The sequence below is a fragment of the Leuciscus leuciscus genome, assembly GCF_965113295.1.
Source record: "Leuciscus leuciscus genome assembly, chromosome: 10".
NCBI lineage: Eukaryota > Metazoa > Chordata > Actinopteri > Cypriniformes > Leuciscidae > Leuciscus > Leuciscus leuciscus.
In genome coordinates, this window is record NC_138734.1 from 26,837,929 (window position 1) to 26,858,388 (window position 20,460).

The 20,460-nt window shown below is 37.2% G+C and overlaps 1 protein-coding gene across 1 annotated transcript; it reads left to right on the forward strand.

The window, feature by feature from the left end:
• Nucleotides 1-6,533: 6,533 nt before the first annotated feature.
• Nucleotides 6,534-20,062, forward strand: zdhhc7 (zDHHC palmitoyltransferase 7). The gene is made up of 8 exons (XM_082182757.1): nucleotides 6,534-6,715; nucleotides 8,635-8,711; nucleotides 12,041-12,337; nucleotides 12,425-12,549; nucleotides 13,743-13,839; nucleotides 15,274-15,355; nucleotides 15,546-15,676; nucleotides 16,636-20,062. Exons 3-8 carry the CDS (start codon nucleotides 12,047-12,049, stop codon nucleotides 16,813-16,815), a joined length of 906 nt encoding a protein of 301 aa, XP_082038883.1. The 5' UTR covers nucleotides 6,534-6,715; nucleotides 8,635-8,711; nucleotides 12,041-12,046; the 3' UTR covers nucleotides 16,816-20,062.
• The last annotated feature ends 398 nt before the right edge of the window (nucleotides 20,063-20,460 follow it).

Consider the following 20,460-nt stretch of genomic DNA (forward strand, 5'->3'; position numbering starts at 1 on the left):
GATTCATGTGCGCGAGCCCTGTGTGACGGGCTGTGCTTGTGTGTAGAGAAGTGGGCATTCTTTCTACACATAAAGCACCATCGGCCGTGGCCGGGACACCAGAAAATTCACACTTATGGGATTTATCTGGGTAGCCGTAAAAACGGCGTTTGTGTGCAGGCAAGCGTGCTGCGTCGCCGACTTGTTTACTGCAGAATACACTGGAACAGTCACATTTACTGGAACTGAACGAGCGAGAAGTTGCCATAGAAACAGAGAGCGTCAACATGCTGGCGTTTATTGCAGGCCTGCGTGCATTACAACAGGCTCGTTCACTGCAATATTGACATTTCCAGTCGCCTGAATTCCAGAGGGGAATGGGAAATGTATAGGAAAAAGGAGGTTGGTCTGTCCGCAGCGGGACCAGAAAAACTCCCTTTTTTCCTTACGCCAGTGACGCACGGAACACCATAGAAACGGCGGAGGAGCAGTCTCGGAGAAGGATGCCAGGTGAGTCCTCAGAGTCACCATAGGCAGTAACTAGCTCGCAGTGAGGGCAGTCGCCGTCAGCGAGCGCGAGAGCTGCGTGATCAGGAAAAGGGGCGTCTTCAAAAAGACGCCCAGCTCTTTTAGTGCAATGGGAGTGTGTGTCGCGGCGGCGAGCACACACACATACATAAACACAGTAGCAGAGAAAGGATATAACGCCGGATAGCGCAGCAGGAAGGCAAGGAAGGCGGCGCGGCCAGCGACTTCAGTGACTCGTCCCGCTGAAGGTGCTCTCTTTCAGACGGCGCGGCTTCTTCTCCAGCTCCAGCGATGCGTGTGCTTCGCTTGAAGGATGAAAAATCAGATAATAGCTGCCTGCGAGCGGTATTTATAGGCCTAGACCACGCCCATTTCGGCGGGACGTGACGCAGCGGGCGCGAAGTGCCCTGATTGGGTCTGGCGTCACGCCAGGCCTCGCTCGATTTGGCTGCTGCAGTTGCCGCAGAGCAGCCAATAGGCGCGCGAGCTGCCTCGCATATGTCTGCATGCTGCCGCAACGCGTTTTGCATTATTACAAAATTAAGGATAATTTTTGGCTTCAATATCTCGCGGAAAAAGGATTTTCCCCTAGCGTAAGATATCTTACGCAGTACGAGAGACCTCTCGTAAGAGAACCTTTATTTTAAAAGTTAAATGTTTATATATTTATAAATCATAGTTATAATTCATAAATCAAAAAGTAAACATTTAGAAATATAAAACAATGCAGTCAAATAAAAAAAATAGAACATATATTGTCTTATTTTTTAATAAAGGTAATATGGAACTGGTAATATTATTAAATAAAGCTAATAAATGTATTCATCCAAGTGCAGTGTGTTGTATTCGTGTTTTCGTGTACATTTTTTTAACTCTATTTACAATAGTGTAAAAAGACAGTAATTTTGACCACGTAATCATTCGGTCGATTGTGGTGCGAACTGGTAATCAGAAGTGACAGTAGGCTACCCGGCTGGCTGTAGACGGTACTTTTCTTATTCCCAGCGAAATAACAATACAAATTGTCTTTAAGAACATCTTGATCGACTGGGATACAACAACTCTCCAGGCCTCCCTCTCCTTCTTTTCATGGCGTTTCCGGTACCCTGATTTATGTTTTCTTTTCCCCAACTTTTTTCAGTCAGTCAGTCTCCTGTTCTTCCACCAAGTTCATCGTTAACTTCAGGCACTGCCGCCTCAACTCTGATTGGTTCTGTTCATGAGCTGGGATGGGACTTACAATTTTATTGGGTCCATCTGATGTCTGTCACTGACTGAATAATTAATAAATACTTTAGATCGGACTAAACCATTTTTAGGGAGGTAAGAGAAGCAGATATTTGGAAAAAATATTTAACCGAATTGCATGTTTTTGTGTTTTTTTATTTAAATCTCAGGCATACAACTAATATATTAGAATTATTCATACAACAGGGGCCTATATAGTATAACTGCTGGATTTTGTGGGGCCCCCGCTGCCCTATAGGCTAATTGTCACCACCTTTCACCCCACTAGCGACGGCCCTGGTTCCCGCGGCCATGGCCGTGTGCGTTATCTCCAGCCACCTGCACGTTACAGAATAACGGACATTCAAACTAAGTATATTTATAAGAAAAAATTATGGACTCACCAGTGTTGCGTCTCCTACTCCTCGAGAGGAGCAATTTTAGCTGGATGCTCCGGAACGGTGGCCTCTCCATCATGGCCTGCAATCCCCAGGCAGCCACAGTGTTCGTCCCAGAACCAGAGCAGGCTACCATCAGATCCATGGAGTCTATGTGCGCTGCTCAGTCCATCCCAGAGCCAGGAGCGGACCTCTGCCTTATAGATCTGTGGTCCGCGAATCCAGTTTCCTCTCGAGTCTTCGCCTTCCACACCGGTTCCGTTCGGTGATCTGGATCCTCCAGTGTTCCAGCCCAACTGTCTGGTCCAATCCCGCCGCTGGTTATGTCCAGTCCCCTGGATCCGTTGGCACCGCTGGTGTTGTCCAGCTCCTCGGCTCTGTCCCCTCCGCTAGCTCCATGTGTCTCGTCAGCTCCACCTCAGGCTTCCCGGCTGTATCTCAAGCCCCCAGGCCCATGTCTCCACCTCGGCCTGTCAGCCCAACGGCTCCGTCCCGGCTCTGTGCTTCCTTGACTCCACGGTGGTCACTCCCTCCGCCGTCATCCCGGTCTGCCGAGCCCCACGTCTCCGCTTCAATCCCGCAAGCCAGCAGCTCCACCTTGAACTTCCGGGCCGTGGATGTCACCCTGGTCCGTCGGCCTCTCTGCTCCACCGGATAGTCCATGCACCCTGGTTCCGCCTCCGTCAGCTGGTCTCTGGGTTCTGCCTGAGCATTCTGCCAAAGCTCCACCCTGGCTCTTACCACCATGGTGTCTATCTCCACCAACTCCTTCTCTTCCCTGCCCATCACCAGATCCACACTTTCCTCCAGAGCTCCCTTCCTCCTCAGGTGGACTCGTTACGACCTGAGGACGCACCTTCCAGAAGGGAGGAGCCACTGTAACAGTTTCATTCTGTTTTGGTTTTGCTTGATCTGTTTTAGTTTACCTGTGTTCCTGATCATTAGATAATTAGTTCACACCAGTTCTGTTTCACCCTGATTACGTTCCTGTTATATAAGCCCTGTTTTCTCAGTTCCTTTGTCCGTTATTGTCGATGTAATCTCCTGAGTGTTCTGTTTGACTTAAAGGATTAGTTCACTTTCAAAACAAAATTTGCTGATAATTTACTCACCCCGATGTCATCCAAGATATCCATGTCTTTCTTTCTTCAGTCGAAAAGAAATTAAGGTTTTTGAGGAAAACATTCCAGGATTTTTCTACACAGAATGGACTTCAATGGCAACTAATGGTTTGAAGGTTCAAATGTCCGTCTCAATGCAGCTTCAAAGTCTCTACACAATCCCAGTCGAGAAATGAGGGTCTTATCTGGCGAAACGATCGGTCATTTAAAATAAAAATAAAATTATATATCACAAATTCCATCTCATTTTCTCCTCCAACTTCAAAATCGTCCGACATCTTTGTTTTAATTTATTATTATTATTATTTCAATTTTTTCGTGACCTTTCCAACGTGATGACGTAATACGTGGCGCTTCTCAGAGATGGTACAAGACGGGCATTTGTGGTTAAAAAGTATATATATATCGTTTCGCTAGATAAGACCCTTATTTCTCGACTGGAATCGTGTAGAGACTTTGAAGCTGCATTGAGACGGACATTTGAACCTTCTTTGAACATTGGAATAGTTGGTTGCCATTGCAGTCCATTCTGTGTAGAAAAATCCTGGAATGTTTTCCTCAAAAACCTTAATTTATTTTCGACTGAAGAAAGAAAGACATGGATATCTTGGATGACATCGGGGTGAGTAAATTATCAGCAAAATATTTGAAAGTGAACTAATCCTTTAAAGACTCTTTTTCTTTTATTCCTTCGTTGTGTGTGTTCTCTCCAGCCACCTGCTATTTTTTTTCTTATTTTTTATATTACAGTAATAATATATAATATAATATAATATAATAAGTATTAAATAATAATACTTATGTATTATGTAATTATGTATTATGACCTGAACATGTTCTGGTCAGGTTTCATAAGATTCATTTTATATCTATATAAATATGTGAGTGATATTGCTAATATATCATCATCATATCATGGTGTGTTTTAGTTGGAGCATGTCTGTTTACGCATGTCTGTTTACACATGTCTATGAGCTGGATGAGCTTTTCTCTGATTTGAAATGCACTGTGGATCATGTGTTAAGCTCAGCTGTTGCTCATACATACACTGCCCGGGCTGTCAAACACAGCTTGAGCAGAGATGCAGTCTGGGAAATGGAAAGAGCTCCTGTTTGCACGCTTCAGCCTTTAATCTGCTTTAGAGTTCTGCCAGTGCGTGGCCATTTATTTTTATTTATTTATTTAGTGTTCAGCAGACTGCCGGAATTGGTGCAACAGAGGACGACTGCTGGGCCACACAATTTAGGGGTGGAACAGGAAACCAGTAAAATGGTTTTAAATTAACTCTTCATAGAAGAACACTATGATTATTACCCAAATGAAGCTTCACTTAAAAGTCGCCTTTTTTAAATTGTGACATATTAACCAAAAAATTGTTCTCTTAAATGATTTAATTTGTTTCAATGATTTGTCAAAACTTACGTTTGTCTCGTCGATCATAATGCTGCTGTAGTCAGCCAACATCTGCTGCCTCTGTGCCTTGATATTGCTGACGACACTCACGGTGCACTCAAATTCGAACAAAATTTGAAGAATTTGAACAAAAAAATTGCTCAAATTCGGCAAATACATTTTAATAGTAGGTTGTTACTTCTTTAAAAAAAGGTTCTCGGGTCTGAAAAGCTGCTAAATCTAGCAACAAATTTGCTAGCTTGGCATGGGTTTATCATAATGAGATGGAGATCTGTGGCGCCACCAGGTGGTGAATCAAGGCAAATCACCCATAGGTCTTCTTGAGAATTGACATAAGTTTTAGAGTACTGAAAAATTAGGGGGGAAATTGTGAACACTGTGTCAAAAGTTTATTTTATTAAAAGTGTGTATCCCAAAATTTTAACATGATTACAATTTGTAAAAAGTAAAAAAAAGAAAAAAAAAAGTATCATTTTGTCACAGGACCCCACCAAATATATATTTTTTACTTTAAAGGGTTAGTTCACCCAAAAATGAAAATTCTGTCAGTAATTACTCACCCTCATGTTGTTCCAACCCCGTAAGACCTTCGTTCATCTTCGGAACACAAATTAAGATATTTTTGATTAAATCTGAGAGCTATCTCACTCCTCCATAGGCTTCTAAGGGACTGAGACTTGCTGGCTAGTTATTAAAGAGATCGTTAATATAGTCCAAGTGACTACAGTGGCTCAATCTTAAGTTTATAAAGCGACGAGAATACTTTTTGTGCGCAAAAAAAACAACTAAAATAACGACTTTATTCCACTATTCATTGCCTTCTCTCTGGGCCTTGAGTTATTTCACGTAGTGTAAACCATAGACTGTAAAAAATAGGTTTAAACGCAGCGCGTCTGTCACACGCATCACACATGACCAGCGTCGGCCAATAGTGGGCCTACGTGGTGACGTGCAACACAGACGCGCTGCGTTAAAACACTACGTGAAATAACTCGAGGCCCAGAGAGAAGGAAATGAATAGTGGAATAAAGTCGTTATTTTTGTGTTTTTTTGCGCACAAAAAGTATTCTCGTCGCTTTATAAACTTAAGATTGAGCCACTGTAGTCACTTGGACTATATTAGCGATCTCTTTAATAACTTTTCTGGGCCAGCAAGTTTCAGTCCCTTAGAAGCCTATGGAGGAGTGAGATAGCTCTCAGATTTAATCAAAAATATCTTAATTTGTGTTCCGAAGATGAACGAAGGTCTTATGACCCTTGTGAGGGTCTTACTCACATGAGGGTGAGTAATTACTGACAGAATGTTCCTTATGTTCCTATCTATCTATCTATCCATCCATCCATCTATCATCCATCCATCCGTCCGTCCGTCCGTCCGTCCGTGTGTGTGTGTGTGTGTGTGCGTGCGTGCGTGCGTGCGTGCGTGTGTGTGTGTGTGTGTGTGTGTTTCCAACATGTACTGGGCTTTAAAAATAATTCAAACAATAATATATTGCTGCTCCCAAACCAATATTTTGAACAATTTGCTCTGTATCAAATGATATGCAATTCTGAAATAATAATGAACCTTTTTATAAATTGTTAAGCACTGGTATACTATGATACAAAATATGGTTCATGTAGTCGAAAATGTCTCCTCCGTCTTCATTGAATCCACATTACAAAACATTTGGCTCTCTGCACGCTTGTCCCCTTTGAGGCCCTTCTCTTAAAAATGAATCCTTGAATTGCCACTGTGGCAGAAAGTGAGCAGAAAGTGAGCAGAGAGCACCTGAGACCTCCCTGGAGGATCTTCCCTGATCTCCGCAGCTCTTCGGGTCCGCCGGTAGGGGTCAGACGTGAGGCGGCGTGTGTTCGGGCCTGTCACTCATCAGACAGCAGAAGCAGTAGAAATGATCGCACTGAACCCCGGAAGTGTATTTGACCCTCATCCTCATTTCTCACCCATGAAACCCTTTAAACAATCTGATAAATGAAATGATCTATTTATATGTGCTCATCGCTCATCTGAGAATCACAGCTGGTGAATAAAATCTCATTTTGGAGGTGGTAAGTGAAAAAAAAACCGCTCTGTATTTCGTTAAAGAAAATAAATCATGATGATGTTTGTGTGGCTGCGATTTATTAGTCGGGTTTAAATGATTAAATGAGACTGTCCGAAAAATTAAAGACTTATAAAGCTAAGATATTAGTTATAATAAAAGCATGTGGAAAATATACAAATCAAACGACATATTAGATTAAGGGTGTGACGGGAGATTTGTTGTTAGGATTGTTGCTATACTGGTTTATAAATTAACAACACCAACCACAACTAAATTTACAGTATATGCACACTGAATTTGACTTTTTATTATTGTCAGCTGCCCGACACTAATATCTGAAATCAAAACACATTTCCTCATAACAGGCCAGTGACACTTTCAGTTGTTTCTGTGTGAATAAGAGAGAGTTTGTACGATTGTGTATGTATATGTATTAATAATTGAATGTGAAGTGCATAATAAGTGCATATTTATTGTTGCAGCTGACTAGGGGGAAATGGTGGGTTTTATCAATGTTGAAATCAGCCACAGCAGTAAATATCAAAGGCGATGAAAGTGAAACTTTGTTTTTTATATCAAATGATGGGCTCTTAAACTTTCATCTTTTCACATTAACTTGAAGGATTTAAAGGGATAGTATAGTGAAAATTATGTCATCATTTACTCACATATGACTTTTCCTACATGAAACACAAAAGCTAGTGAAAAAAGTATTTATTTTTTTGTGAATAGTTAAATTAAATGTTATTCTGTTTGAATCATTCATTGCCTATTTACTCAAGTACAGTTCTTTAAAATGTTTTCCCTCTGTGTCATTTGAGTTGTACATAACTAGATTATTTTGACACTGAAATTCAGGATTAGCACTAATTACATACATTTCATAACCCAGTGTTAAGAGCAGTGTTTTACAATTTACAAGAGTGAAACTTTTCTTAACCCTGTGTTAAGAGTCATTTTAAAAAAAACTAAATGTAGTTTAGTTATGTTTAACTTTACTATGGAGTTATTAAAATCAAAATTTTAATTGATTTATCTATAGTAAGAGATTTCCAAGAAATGGTAAAAATAAAAATGTGTATATTAATAGAAAATATCAGCAATAAACTGGTGAATATAGTTATGAGACACTTGAAATGGATGTCATTGGCTGTAAAATTCAGTCGGGCGTAATTTGTAACCGAACCTGCTTTTGTAATCAAGAACCAACATTTTTTATTTTTAAGTCTGCTTTGATTTTGTTTCTGGCCCATAGATCTTTGATTTCTCATTCTGACTTAATTGTAGAGATTTTGACTGTGTGTATATATATATATATATATATATATATATATATATATATATATATATATATATATATATATATATATATATATATATATATATATATATATATATATATATGATGAATCGCGATTAATCGCATCCAAAATAAAAGTTTGTCTACATGCATGTATATATTTAAGAAAAATGTGTTATTTATATATAAATATATATACAGTATATACATGCAAATATTTCTTAAATATATACATGCATGTGTGTGTATTTATATCTACAAAATAATTATACACAGTACACACACATATCGTGTAAACACACACTTTTATTTTGGATGTGATTAACTGCAGTTAAACATTTATTTTATTATATATATATATATATATATATATATATATATATATATATATATATATATATAGTTAAACCTGTGTGTTATATTAAGAATAGGGTTCAGATTAGGCTTTGTAAAATGTAGAGCTTTTGTTTAACAATGTATTTAAATGATTATTAGAGATGATGCGAATGAAGGCTAATTATGTGTGAAGTATTATGACCACACACACACACACACAGCTCTGTCTGCATGTGAGCATATTCACTTATAGCATGATTTTCTGTATGTGTGTGTGTCCTCTACAGGTTCCAGACTGTAGATGCCTTTGAGTTCAAGCCCAACAGGGTTCGAGAGGATGTCATTGTGAGGGACGCTCTGCGTGGTGAGTACTTGCTAAGAAATTTGTACTTGCTAAGAAAAGCATGACTTCAACAAACCCCTCGCCCTAATAAACTTTTGTAACTTATCCAGCTCTGTCAGAGAAACAAATACATGCAGGTGAGCATCTACTTTAAAGAATATCTTGATCAGTTCATGCAATTTGTTTTTCAGTCCCTTTTGTCCTTCTTTAGAATGAGAATACATTGTCCTTGTCAGTTTTTGGCGTTGACCATACACATCTCTCTTTTAGGCTGTTGGCCTTTTGTTTTGTAAGCAATTTGCATCTCAAAAGTATATGTAAATGAGATGCTAAGTTTCAGCCCATGTCCAAGGCTGAAACTCTTGCCATTTTTCTTTAACAAAAGACGTTAGATTGGCAGCAATATTCCAGTGATACTAGGGTTGAAAGTGGTTAACAGCCCCAGCTCTATAATGGCGCGTTTCCACCGAGCGGTACAGTACGGTACGGTACGGGTCGGTACCCTTTTATTTGCGTTTCCACTGCCAAAAGTTGAGAATGGTACCAAAAAGCCGAACCGTACCGTACCACTTTTTGGGTACCCTTCCGTTGGGGTACCTAGCACAGTGGTACGGTACTAAAAGGTGGAGCTAGACTCACTGCAGGACGTTGATTGGTTGACAGAGAATCGTCACTTGCGCGTGCTACGAGGGGAATGACAACATAAGAAGCGCCATTTTTCAATATACAGTTTAATATAATACTACTGTTACTGTGTCACGAAATGTAATTTTAAGAGTTTTTCAGGCGAGAATGTAGTTGTTTAAAGCTCAAATCTGTGGTTTATTTATAAAGATGATTTGTTTTTTCCCGGTTGTGAGATCCATGCGATCAGCGGGCGCTCGGCGCTCATGTTTCCCGGCTGGATGAGCCTTTCCTCGGCTAAGTTAGTTCTTCTGACGTTCGCCGATGACTCCGACGGTAGTGGTTAAACATGAGATATAATTCGTCTTGTGTAGACCTAACGGGCGATCTTTGGTCTCGTGAATATATAATTCGTTCCCTGTCAATCGTTTTGGCCGAGGGCTAAGTTTAGTTTCATATTATAGGCTATTTGTATTTAACTTTACTGTTGTAATGTTAGACTAGAGCGCAGCATTTGGACATTTGACTGAATTGTTTGCTTTATTTCTTATTGTATAGGCTAGCTTCTTGTACCTTTTACTTAAACTTTTATATTGGCTATTATTGATAAAACTGAAATTTTACAAAAAGAAATATGGTTTCTTGACATTTTCTTATTACAAGATTATCACTGATGTTTATTGCAACATTTGTACAAATGCATATATTGCCTGTAATATGTGTAATTTTTTTTTATTATTTAAACGAAAAGAGGTAACGTTAGGGTTGTGTTTTAAATTTCGTTTTGTTATAACGTTAAATAGAATAACGTATAACGTGCAGTCAATATGCGTTGTGCATGAACCACATTTGTGTCCCTATAATGTTTAATTTATTTAAATGAAAACGAAAAGAGGCAGAGTAGTGTTTTATAACATATTTCGTTTTATTGTTGCTTAAAATGTACATACAGAGTAACAGAGATAACCGGAGTAGCAGAGCGAGCTGAGTGACCTTTTAAGAACGCGCTGTACCATTTGCATGTAGGAGTCGCACATGGCAAGTACAAACTTTGCGTAGCCTACTTAATATTGAGAAAAGCCTAATGTCGGCGCTTGTCTTCTTGTGACAAACATGTCGAGGAGCAAGAACAAGATCTGCTGTATATGTCATCCATTGTAGTTTACTATGTTCTTCTTCGCGCGAAAATGACGTCGATCGAAACACCACGCCCATCAAGTAAGGGTACTGTTGGCAGTGGAAACGCTAGCCAGATCATGGTTAACAGACCCGAACCGTACCGTACTGTACCGTACCGTACTGTACTGCTCAGTGGAAACGAGCCATTAGAGAGCCTTTTTTTTTAAGCTTGCACACTCCCGAGCCTTTTACACACTGACATTTTTATTACAGAACACTACGAAAATGAGGTTTCTTAGGTTTTCACTTTCACTTAGTGTCTGATCTTGCTGTTGGATTTGGGGAATTTAAAATATTTAGTGGGTTATTATATTATTTAGATAGAAGCTCATGCTTGATTGGCATTGGTACGTTTTTCTGCTCACCAATGCTGTATTTATTTGATCAGAAATACAGTAAAAACATTAATATTGTGAAAAATTATTACAATTTAATTGTTTTCTTTTGTGATTTAAAAAAAAAAAATTATGTAATTTATTCCTGTGATGCAAAGCTGAATTTTCAGCATCATTACTCCAGAATTAAATCACAATTCGTTATTAAAATTTTGATATAACAGCAAAAATTACTAGCCTAATTAATGTAAATTTAATAAGTTATAAATTCAATAGAACAAAGATACACATGAAATAAATGTGCTTTTCAGGTTGTTTAGGTAGTTCTAACAGTAGATTTCAGGTACTGAATTTGAATAAAGTAATCAAATGTAAAATAACACTGTATAAATTAAATATAGATTAATCTTTAATACATTTACGAAAGTCATTCAGTCAAGAGCTGTGAGTGATTTCTTGGTCTTTTGTTGTTGTTTTATTAACATTAAAAACACAGCAGCAGGTTTATAAGCTTCTGTCCCTTTAAGACCAAATGCATGGATTAAATACTTTTTTTTTTTTTTTACATAACTTCGTATGTGTGCACACGGTAAACTTCTTGTCCAGTAATAATGTAGGGAATCACTTGTACATAATGTTTTTACTTGCATATACGATTTAGTTTTAATCCAAACGCATGTGTGCTGAGTGAACAATCAGCAATCAAAAGCATGCAACATCTCTCTCTCTTTCTCTCTCTCTCTTTTTTTTCTCTCTCTCTTTCTCTCTCTCTCTCTCTCTCTCTCTCTCTCTCTCTTGTGCCACTGCGCGCTTAATCCAAGTGTTTCGCTTATCAGCTCGTGCACACCAGCTGTATAGGCTTTAATATTTAATTTGTTTAACATTCTATTAATTCAATACCAACAACAGATACCACTCAACATGTACAGTACAGTACATGTTGAGTGGTATCTGTTGTTGGTATTGGAGCAATATAATGAGAACGAGTATGAGTACACGAGCACAGTTTTGGGCCCGTTACTAGTATCGGTATCGGTGCATCCCTAGTATTATATCAGGTCATGCATTCCCTGGGAATCAAACCCATTACCTTGGTGTTGCTTGTGCAATGCACATGTTGTATATGGTTCTATTTTATCCATACTGTACCACTATAGATAAGCATGTGAATCAGTGTTAATGCTGGCTCACCCTCTCTCTCTCTCTTTGCAGGAGAGAATGCAGTCTTCAGGACACCGGTTGAGGGATGTGGAGCAGCACCAGCCCCTGCTCAGCGGAGGGGAGGAGGAAGTGGTGGCGGCCGACCGCGTCTGGTTCATCCAGGACAGCTGCGGGATGGTGTGCGCCTTCATGACCTGGTTTCTGGTCATGTATGCCCAATTTGTGGTGAACTTTGTCATGTTGCTCCCCTCCAAAAGCTTCTGGTTCTCTCTCATCAATGGCGTGGCATTTAACTTTCTGGCTGTGTTAGCGCTGACATCGCACCTGCGAACCATGCTGTCAGATCCAGTAAGAAAGGAGCATCATTTTAATTAAATGTGGTAATGAACTTTTTGGGATGGATGTTATTGATGGGAAGTGTTTTGTGTTTATCAGGGAGCTGTTCCCAAAGGTAACGCCACTAAAGAATACATGGAGAGTCTGCAGCTGAAGCCAGGAGAGGTCATCTACAAGTGTCCAAAATGCTGCAGCATTAAACCAGAGAGAGCACACCACTGCAGGTAAGACCAACATCAGATAAATGAGAAAAAAAATATATATTTAGCTAACTGTATGTGGCCACATTTGTAGCATTTTCCCCCGTGGAAGTCCTCTTAAAACGTCAGACCAGGTTTCTTGCACTAAAAACAGTTAATTTGTGTCCATTTTACACCCTCTTTTTAACACTTTTTACACAAATTTTGCTATTGTACCTTTTTGTAGTTGCATGTAAATTAATTGTGTTGTGATTGGCTGATGCTTTTTGCATTTGGAACGATGCCGCTAAATACAGCATAGGCCCTGATATGTAAACGTGGGTTGTCATATCTTTACATGGTCACAGTTTTGATGTCATAACTTATACTAGGGCTGGTCATTGACACTGATTCTCCGTTCGATTCAGTATCGTTTAGTTGGGGCCTATCAGGTACAGTACAGGGGAAATTTTCTCAAGGAAAAAATCTCAACTAAAGCTGTAAACTATACAGGGAACCCCTGTTGGTACATCACTATAATATTATAGGTTTAAATTAACAGATTTATATGCAATTTACGTTTTAAATTACATATAATAGTTTTTATAATAATATTATACCGGTAATACATTTTCAATGACATAATTATGTTTCTACTCTACTGTTTTTTTGGGGTGGCTCTCATGCAAAACATAACAGATTTATTCAAAAATACATTAAATATTGAAGAACATGTGAAGTAAAAATACAATGAATATGCAATAGTGCAAATATTTAGCAAAATGCTCCTCTCTAGAGTTCAGTTTTCTAGCTGGATATTGAATGGCTTTTCTGAGGTAAATGTAACGTATTACATGACATTGTCTACTAGCTGTTTGATTCGGAGGTGGAAACACTGTTATAATTACATGAGACATGATGCGGATTTTGCGAAGTTGTACTGCCTCTTTTCAACATTCCTAATGACATTATTTTGTGCTGTAACTCACTACTGTAAAGCGGAAGAGATGATCTTTTCTACGCTACAAATTTTTGTGCGTTCATCAACTGAAAACCGTCTGAAAGATCAATTCATGTGATTTAAGAATCTTTTATTTTTATCTTTACATTTATGTATCTCTTTGTAATCAAGTCATTTTTATTTAGCGCCAAGTATAAGTATCAGTGACTGCTGTGCTGAATGTTTAGCATCTTCTTTTAAAACCGGTCTGTGCTCTTCACCTTGTTCTGTTTGTTAGTATCTGTAAGAGATGCATCAGGAAGATGGATCACCACTGTCCTTGGGTCAACAACTGTGTGGGCGAGAACAATCAGCGATTCTTTGTCCTCTTCACTGTAAGTGTGTCTAAGACTGCTGTGGTTTCTTTTATGTTTTTTTTATGGAAGAATTGCTGACAAAATCATCCAATTGAAAACATCTGATTGCGTGAGCTGTGACCACAAAATTGTCTTGAGTTCTATATCAATTCTAATGATTTGTTTATCAATTGATCTTTAACTACTTTAGTTACTTTGCTTGACAACTGAACAAAAATCCAATGGGGATAGGCTAAATAACTGTATTGGTGGAAAGAAATGTGATCATTACTACTAGTAAATTATTTAATTCGTTTTTTATTATTATTGTAAGGTATTTTTAAACGGTATATTGCGTTATTGCCCTTAACCAATTATCTTTTTTCTGGTTACAGGCATCAGTGTACATCAATATTTTGAGGTTTTCATCTTAAGAAACCAGCATTTTAAAGCATGGCAACATTTAAATGATCATGAAACCTGCTGCACGTCAATGAAAACAACAATTGCACTCGTTATGATTATTATTAAGGGAAAAGTGTTTTTTTTTCTGAGCTATTTCATTCTTAAAGTTTAAAAAGCAAAACTAAAAAGTTAAACCAACGTAACGAAAAGTGATAGATATATATATAATATATATATGTTCATTCAGAGTGGTGATTGGCTGCTGTGGCTGGAGAGTACATGTCTATATCATCAGTTTCTCCATATTATTCATGAGAATAGACTCATTTAATCCAGTCACTGCGCTGTATTACGCATGAGATATCATTACAGCAGAGAATCCAAATGTGACGAAACCGGTTCGTCGCTGTTCGTTCACCTCTGCCTGTTCAGCTTTGCTTGTGTATGTGTATGTGTAAGTGTATGTTTCCTCAGTACAGTACCACATAAGTGTTGTTTGCATTTTCCCTGCGATGAGGTCAGAACTAGAGTTTGACTACCAACACACGGGAAATATGACTGTTACAATATTACATTTTTTACAACATGTGGAGTGGAACACTGCGATGATTTTAACAACACTGGCAACGCGGATCACAGTTCATATTCGGACCGGAGCATTTCAAGTTTTTATAGACCTATTTCGCATACTCTCCTGCTCCAAACATGACCAGCACCGTGTATGCGCACATATTTCACCATGTTTTCAAATGAAATATATATAGAAGACAATAATGTAGACCAAAAATTCAAAGAAGAATGGGCAAAAAGTAACTGCCTTTATTTTTTATCCCCACAACTGCTCATATTTTTATATTTATTTCTCTAAATAATGAGTGTGTTGCAGGTCAGAGTTTTATTGGTTTTCTCCCCTATTCCCTCCCTCTACACTCCCACTTTTCCACAGCTTCACACACCCATTTACTTGAGTCTTTTTTAAAGCTGAGGTGTGAACATCCAGGCTGTGACACTTAAATGTATTCAATTTTGAATAATATTTGACTTTAATGTGTTTTTCTTTCTCCTCAGATGTACATAGCCTCCATTTCATTGCATGCACTGTGTCTCAGCGGTTTCCATTTCTTCACCTGTGTCAGAGTCCAGTGGAATGGTGGGTAATACACATTTTAGATTTGGACTCCATTACTGGAGGACTGATGATATTATGTTATATAAAGTCAAGTTTTTTGCAATCTGTCCTATTGTTCTTTTATTTCTCATACAAAGCATTTAAAACGGTGATTTCCAGCATTAGTTTTGACAGCATCATCTCATCTGTGTTTTTCTTCTCTGTTCTGTAGAGTGTAGTGATTTCTCCCCACCTGTGGCGGTCTTGCTGCTGATTTTCCTGTGTCTGGAAGCGGTGCTGTTTCTCACCTTCACTGCTGTCATGTTCGGCACTCAGATTCACTCCATCTGTAATGATGAGACGGTAAGTAGACTTACACAAACCTGCTGAAGTCCTCTCACCCAGTTACTACTATTACTTCTGATGGAACTGAACTTTTACAGACAAATTTTATCTATTATTTATTGCAGTTTATTGTAATTGGGAATAAAACAAAATAAACCTGCTTATTACACTGCTATTGCATATATTTAAATGCAACAAAAAAAATTTAATAAAAATATATATATACTCACACTCACACACTCATTCATTCACTCACGGTCAAAAGTAACATTAAGAAACATTAAGGTTTTTGAAAGTAGTCTCTTTCAAAAATCATTCTAATATAATTTCTTATTATCAATGTAAAAAACAGTTCTAGCGGCTTAAGTTTGGGGTAGGTTTTTTTTTTTTTTTTTTTTTGAAGAAAAAATGAAATTAACTTTTATTTAGCAAATGCACATTAAATTGATGAACAAAAAAAGACATTTATGAAATTAATAAAATTAATCAAGTTTCCGCAAAAATATTAGGCAACACAACTGTGTTTAACATTAATAATAAGAAGAAATGTTTCTTGAGCACCAAATCCGCATATTAGAATGATTTCTGAAGGATCATGTGACCCTGAAGACTGGAGTAATTATGCTGAAAATTCAGCGTTGCATCACAGCAATAAATTACATTTGAAAATATATTACAACAGAAATCAGTTCATTTAAATTGTAATAATATTTCACATAGTATTACTGTTTTTACTGTATTTTTAATCAAATAAATGCAGCATTGGTGAGATTAAGAGACTACTTTCAAACTTAATGTTTCCAAACTTTTGACCAGTACTGTATAAAAAAGTAAAAAATAGGTGAAAGTAAGATTTCTTCATGTAATGCAACATTATTTCTCAAATCACAATTCAAATTCACACTGTATTTATTTGAGTTTTGTAATGTGCTGACAGTATTAGCCTTAGCTTTACATTTCTCGTTTGACGCTCACAGGAAATCGAGCGGTTGAAGAACGAAAAGCCCACGTGGGAGCGGCGGGTGCGATGGGAGGGGATGAAGGCTGTTTTCGGCGGCCCGCCCTCTCTGCTCTGGTTCAACCCTTTCGCTGGACTCCGCCTCCAGCGCCTGCTGATGGTTCGTGCCCGGAAGGGCGGGGCCGAGTTCTCAGTTTGAGTGAAGAATGCTGTCTATGAAGGCATGTCCATCTGCCTTCATGCCTATTACCCCCCCTCACATAGGACATAGGAGTCCTTCTTTAATGCTGATGCTGGTTTGGAGGTACTACAGTGAAAACTGTCAAATAACTGATGTCGCCCCTGGAACAATGAGGCTACGTCTCGATACAGCCTGTCTGTGTCCACACATTATTACCTCGTTAGGCGGATCATACTTGTTATGCTCATATTTTCTTCATGAACATTCACACTCATGGGTTTTTGATTTGCTTTTTACGTGGACTATTTTTGTCGTTTGGAAATTTATGGAACAGTCGAAGGTTGTCAGTATCCGTAATCCAGCCTGAAGAAACTACATCTTGTGATTTTACGTAGAGCTACCGCTGTGACAAACATAATGGCTAACAATCAATGGTTAGATCGTAAACCAAACGAATTTCACAAAAACGTTCAAGAAATGTCCGTGTTCATATCACCCCAAAATCGAAAGGAAAAAAGAAGAAATAATAATGTACTATTTTTCATGAAGATAAAGAAGGCCGTTACAGTTTTTTACATCGAAAGAAAAGAAATCTCATTCGCATTATTGTAATTTGAAAAATAGATGATCTATTATTTAAAATGTAAAGTATTTATATATCATAATATTATTTGTTGTACTGAATTTAATTTATGCTGATATTAATGTTATTCATTAAATAATGACAATGAGATTTTCTTTCATACTACATTAATAATGTCAAAATGCACAAATAAATGGCAAATAAAATAGGCTTTAATTTCTTTACGTAAAGTATCATTTATAGATTTCTTTTTTTCTTTTGATGTTGGTGTGGAATATGAGCAGGACATTTCCATTTCCTGAGATTAACCGTCTTAGGTGTTAAGTGCTTGCGGCTGGTTTAGTCACCTTAAACACAATAACCTAAATGATGAAGTCATTTCAAAATCGTCTCGTCTCCATGTATTGTAGAGATAATAATAGCCTCTTTCCGTAGTCTTGAAATAATAAATGCCAATCCCACAAAGAACTTGAATGGTCGATGTGACAATATATAATTCTTACATTGACCTTAAGCTGCTCTGTGAGATAAATAAAGACAAATCACATTATGGCACACATAATTAAATGATGTCCTCCGTTGCGTATGAGCCAGGAACTCTAATTAACGTGTAGATTACAAATTGAAATGAGGTGAGGTGACATTGTAGTGAGACTTTGCGATCTCAAACAAATATGCTGCACAATTCACAGAGGCTGACTATCACTTTGTGTTTTATACTTGTTGCTTCGTGGTTTCATTGTCTTCTTCACTTTTATGCTTTTGACTTTAGCTTAGAGAATCGTTTCATGGTGACCACTAAGTTTTCCTTTTGGAAAATATTTTTATCATACAAAGCTGGAACTCGTTTGGCACGGTCGGCACAAGGCTTTGATTTTCAAGGGAATCTCGCAAAATCTGTCAAGATCATCTTCGTGTCATATTTGACTCTCAAATGAAAAGATAAAAACAAGAAATTATATTTTGCATTAAGACAGTCAAATCTACTTTAGGCCCTTCCCTATACATTCTTAATGTAATACAATTTTATTTTTATGTTTTATCATTTATCTCTTACTAAATAATTCATTATATTATTTACACTTTTAAGTGTTTACATCATACTAGTTTTTATTGTACTCCTGTTCATTTAAGCTGATTTTAGTTTTATTGCTTTGCTCTATAATGAGAATAATGTCACAATGCATTAATCCTTATGATCCTAAAAATAGACTTTTTCTCCGTGTAATATATAATTTCCTATTTTTTCTTTGGACCTTGAAGGGAAATATGTCCTGGATGTGTTCTTGACTGCCATTGTGAGATTTGCCCTACTGTATTATTAGAAAATGTATTGCTTTTATTTAAAAAAATATATTCAAAATATATAAAAATAACGGCAGTACATGAGAATTATATCACAGCACTAAAAGGCCAGTTTAGATGGGTCTAGATAGATTTTTAAGAGACTTTGAAATCCACTCCATATTTACCAAGCAGAAGAGATGCATATATGTGTTAACAGTCTTGGATATTATGTTTACAATACTGGCTCTTCTCAAGCATTGATTTGAATATGTGATGATGCTTTGGTTCTGTTTCGCAGCCATTCAACAAGTCCAGTTTAGAATATGAGGCCAACTGTATTTTATCACCAATGACTAAAGAAAGGGATATGGAAAATTAAGCCAGTCTGACAATTGATTCTTTCATATCCATGATTTCTAGATCAAATAATACAACAAAACTAACAAGACTTTGCCATTACAGTGTAATTCCAGCATTTTATTTGTTACAAAAAGTAATGAGTTTTGTGTGCCAATTTGATGCATCATTTATGGAATGAATTTAATATGAGAATGAAACCTTCTTTTACACATTCCCTTCTCATTATTATTAATATAACTGAACCATCAGACGGTTCATGCAGTGGAACTCAGATTGGACTGAATGGCTTGGTGTCATTTATTTTAAAGAAACAAAGTCTAATAGTTATTAATTTTCTGTAAAGGGAATATGTACTATATGCAAGCCCTGAAGATCATGTTTTGAAATTGATATGAGAAGACTTGCCTTTTATCAGCACATAACTAAGAATGTATCTCATGCTTTTTATACCTTGTTTTAATTGGGTAGAAAAGGGACAGTTATTTTCTTTGCATTAGAATAATTAGTTTTACATTCTGTACTATAATTATTACTGCAACAGTATTTGCCTGACCTCAACTCTATTTTTTAAACATGCTTAGACTTGTAATTCTAGATATTACTTGACTGTAAAAGCTGAGGGATGTTTGCTCTTAAATGACCTTCATTAACCTCAGATAGCATTAGGGATTAAACGATTGCATATGTTGTCGGACCTTTGGAAATTGGTTGGTCATTGAACATTGATATTGGTCATATCAACAAATTCTAGAAATTTTGTCTCCAATTTTCACCTTTTCCCCACATGAGATCTTTATAGTGCTGCGGATTTCCCTGAAACGGGTCATTATAGGCCAAAATGTCTCAAATAACTTGGAACGTTGGAAACCGGGTTTGCGGCCACAAAGCAAAGATTATGAAATTATGTCTGTAATAAATGGTGTAAACAAATATTGTTCTGATACTTTCAAGTGTCATGAAGTTATGTTCTTATGTAAAGTTCTTTTACATAATAAAGTCATTAGATTTAAAAGCTATTAAAGTCTAAAGTGCGAATCTCTGTGATTTTTTTTCCCCAATGTTTTTGCTCACCAAGGCTGCATTTATTTGATCAAAAATACAGTAAAATATTAACATTGTAAAATAATAGGCTATAATTTTAAATAACTTTTCTATGTGAATTTCAGCTGAATTTTCAGCATCATTCCTCCAGTTTTCAGTCACATGATCATTCAGAAAGCATTCTAATATGCTTGTTTGCTGCTAAAGAAACATTTCAAATTTTTTCAGTGTTGACAACAGTTATGCTAATTCATATTTTTGATGAAACAGTGATATATTCTTTTCATGATTCTTCGATGAATAGAACGTTCAAAAGCACAGCATTTTTTTTTCTTCTATTTTTGACAATGTTAATCTTTAACACCACTTTTGATCAATTTAATGCATTCTTG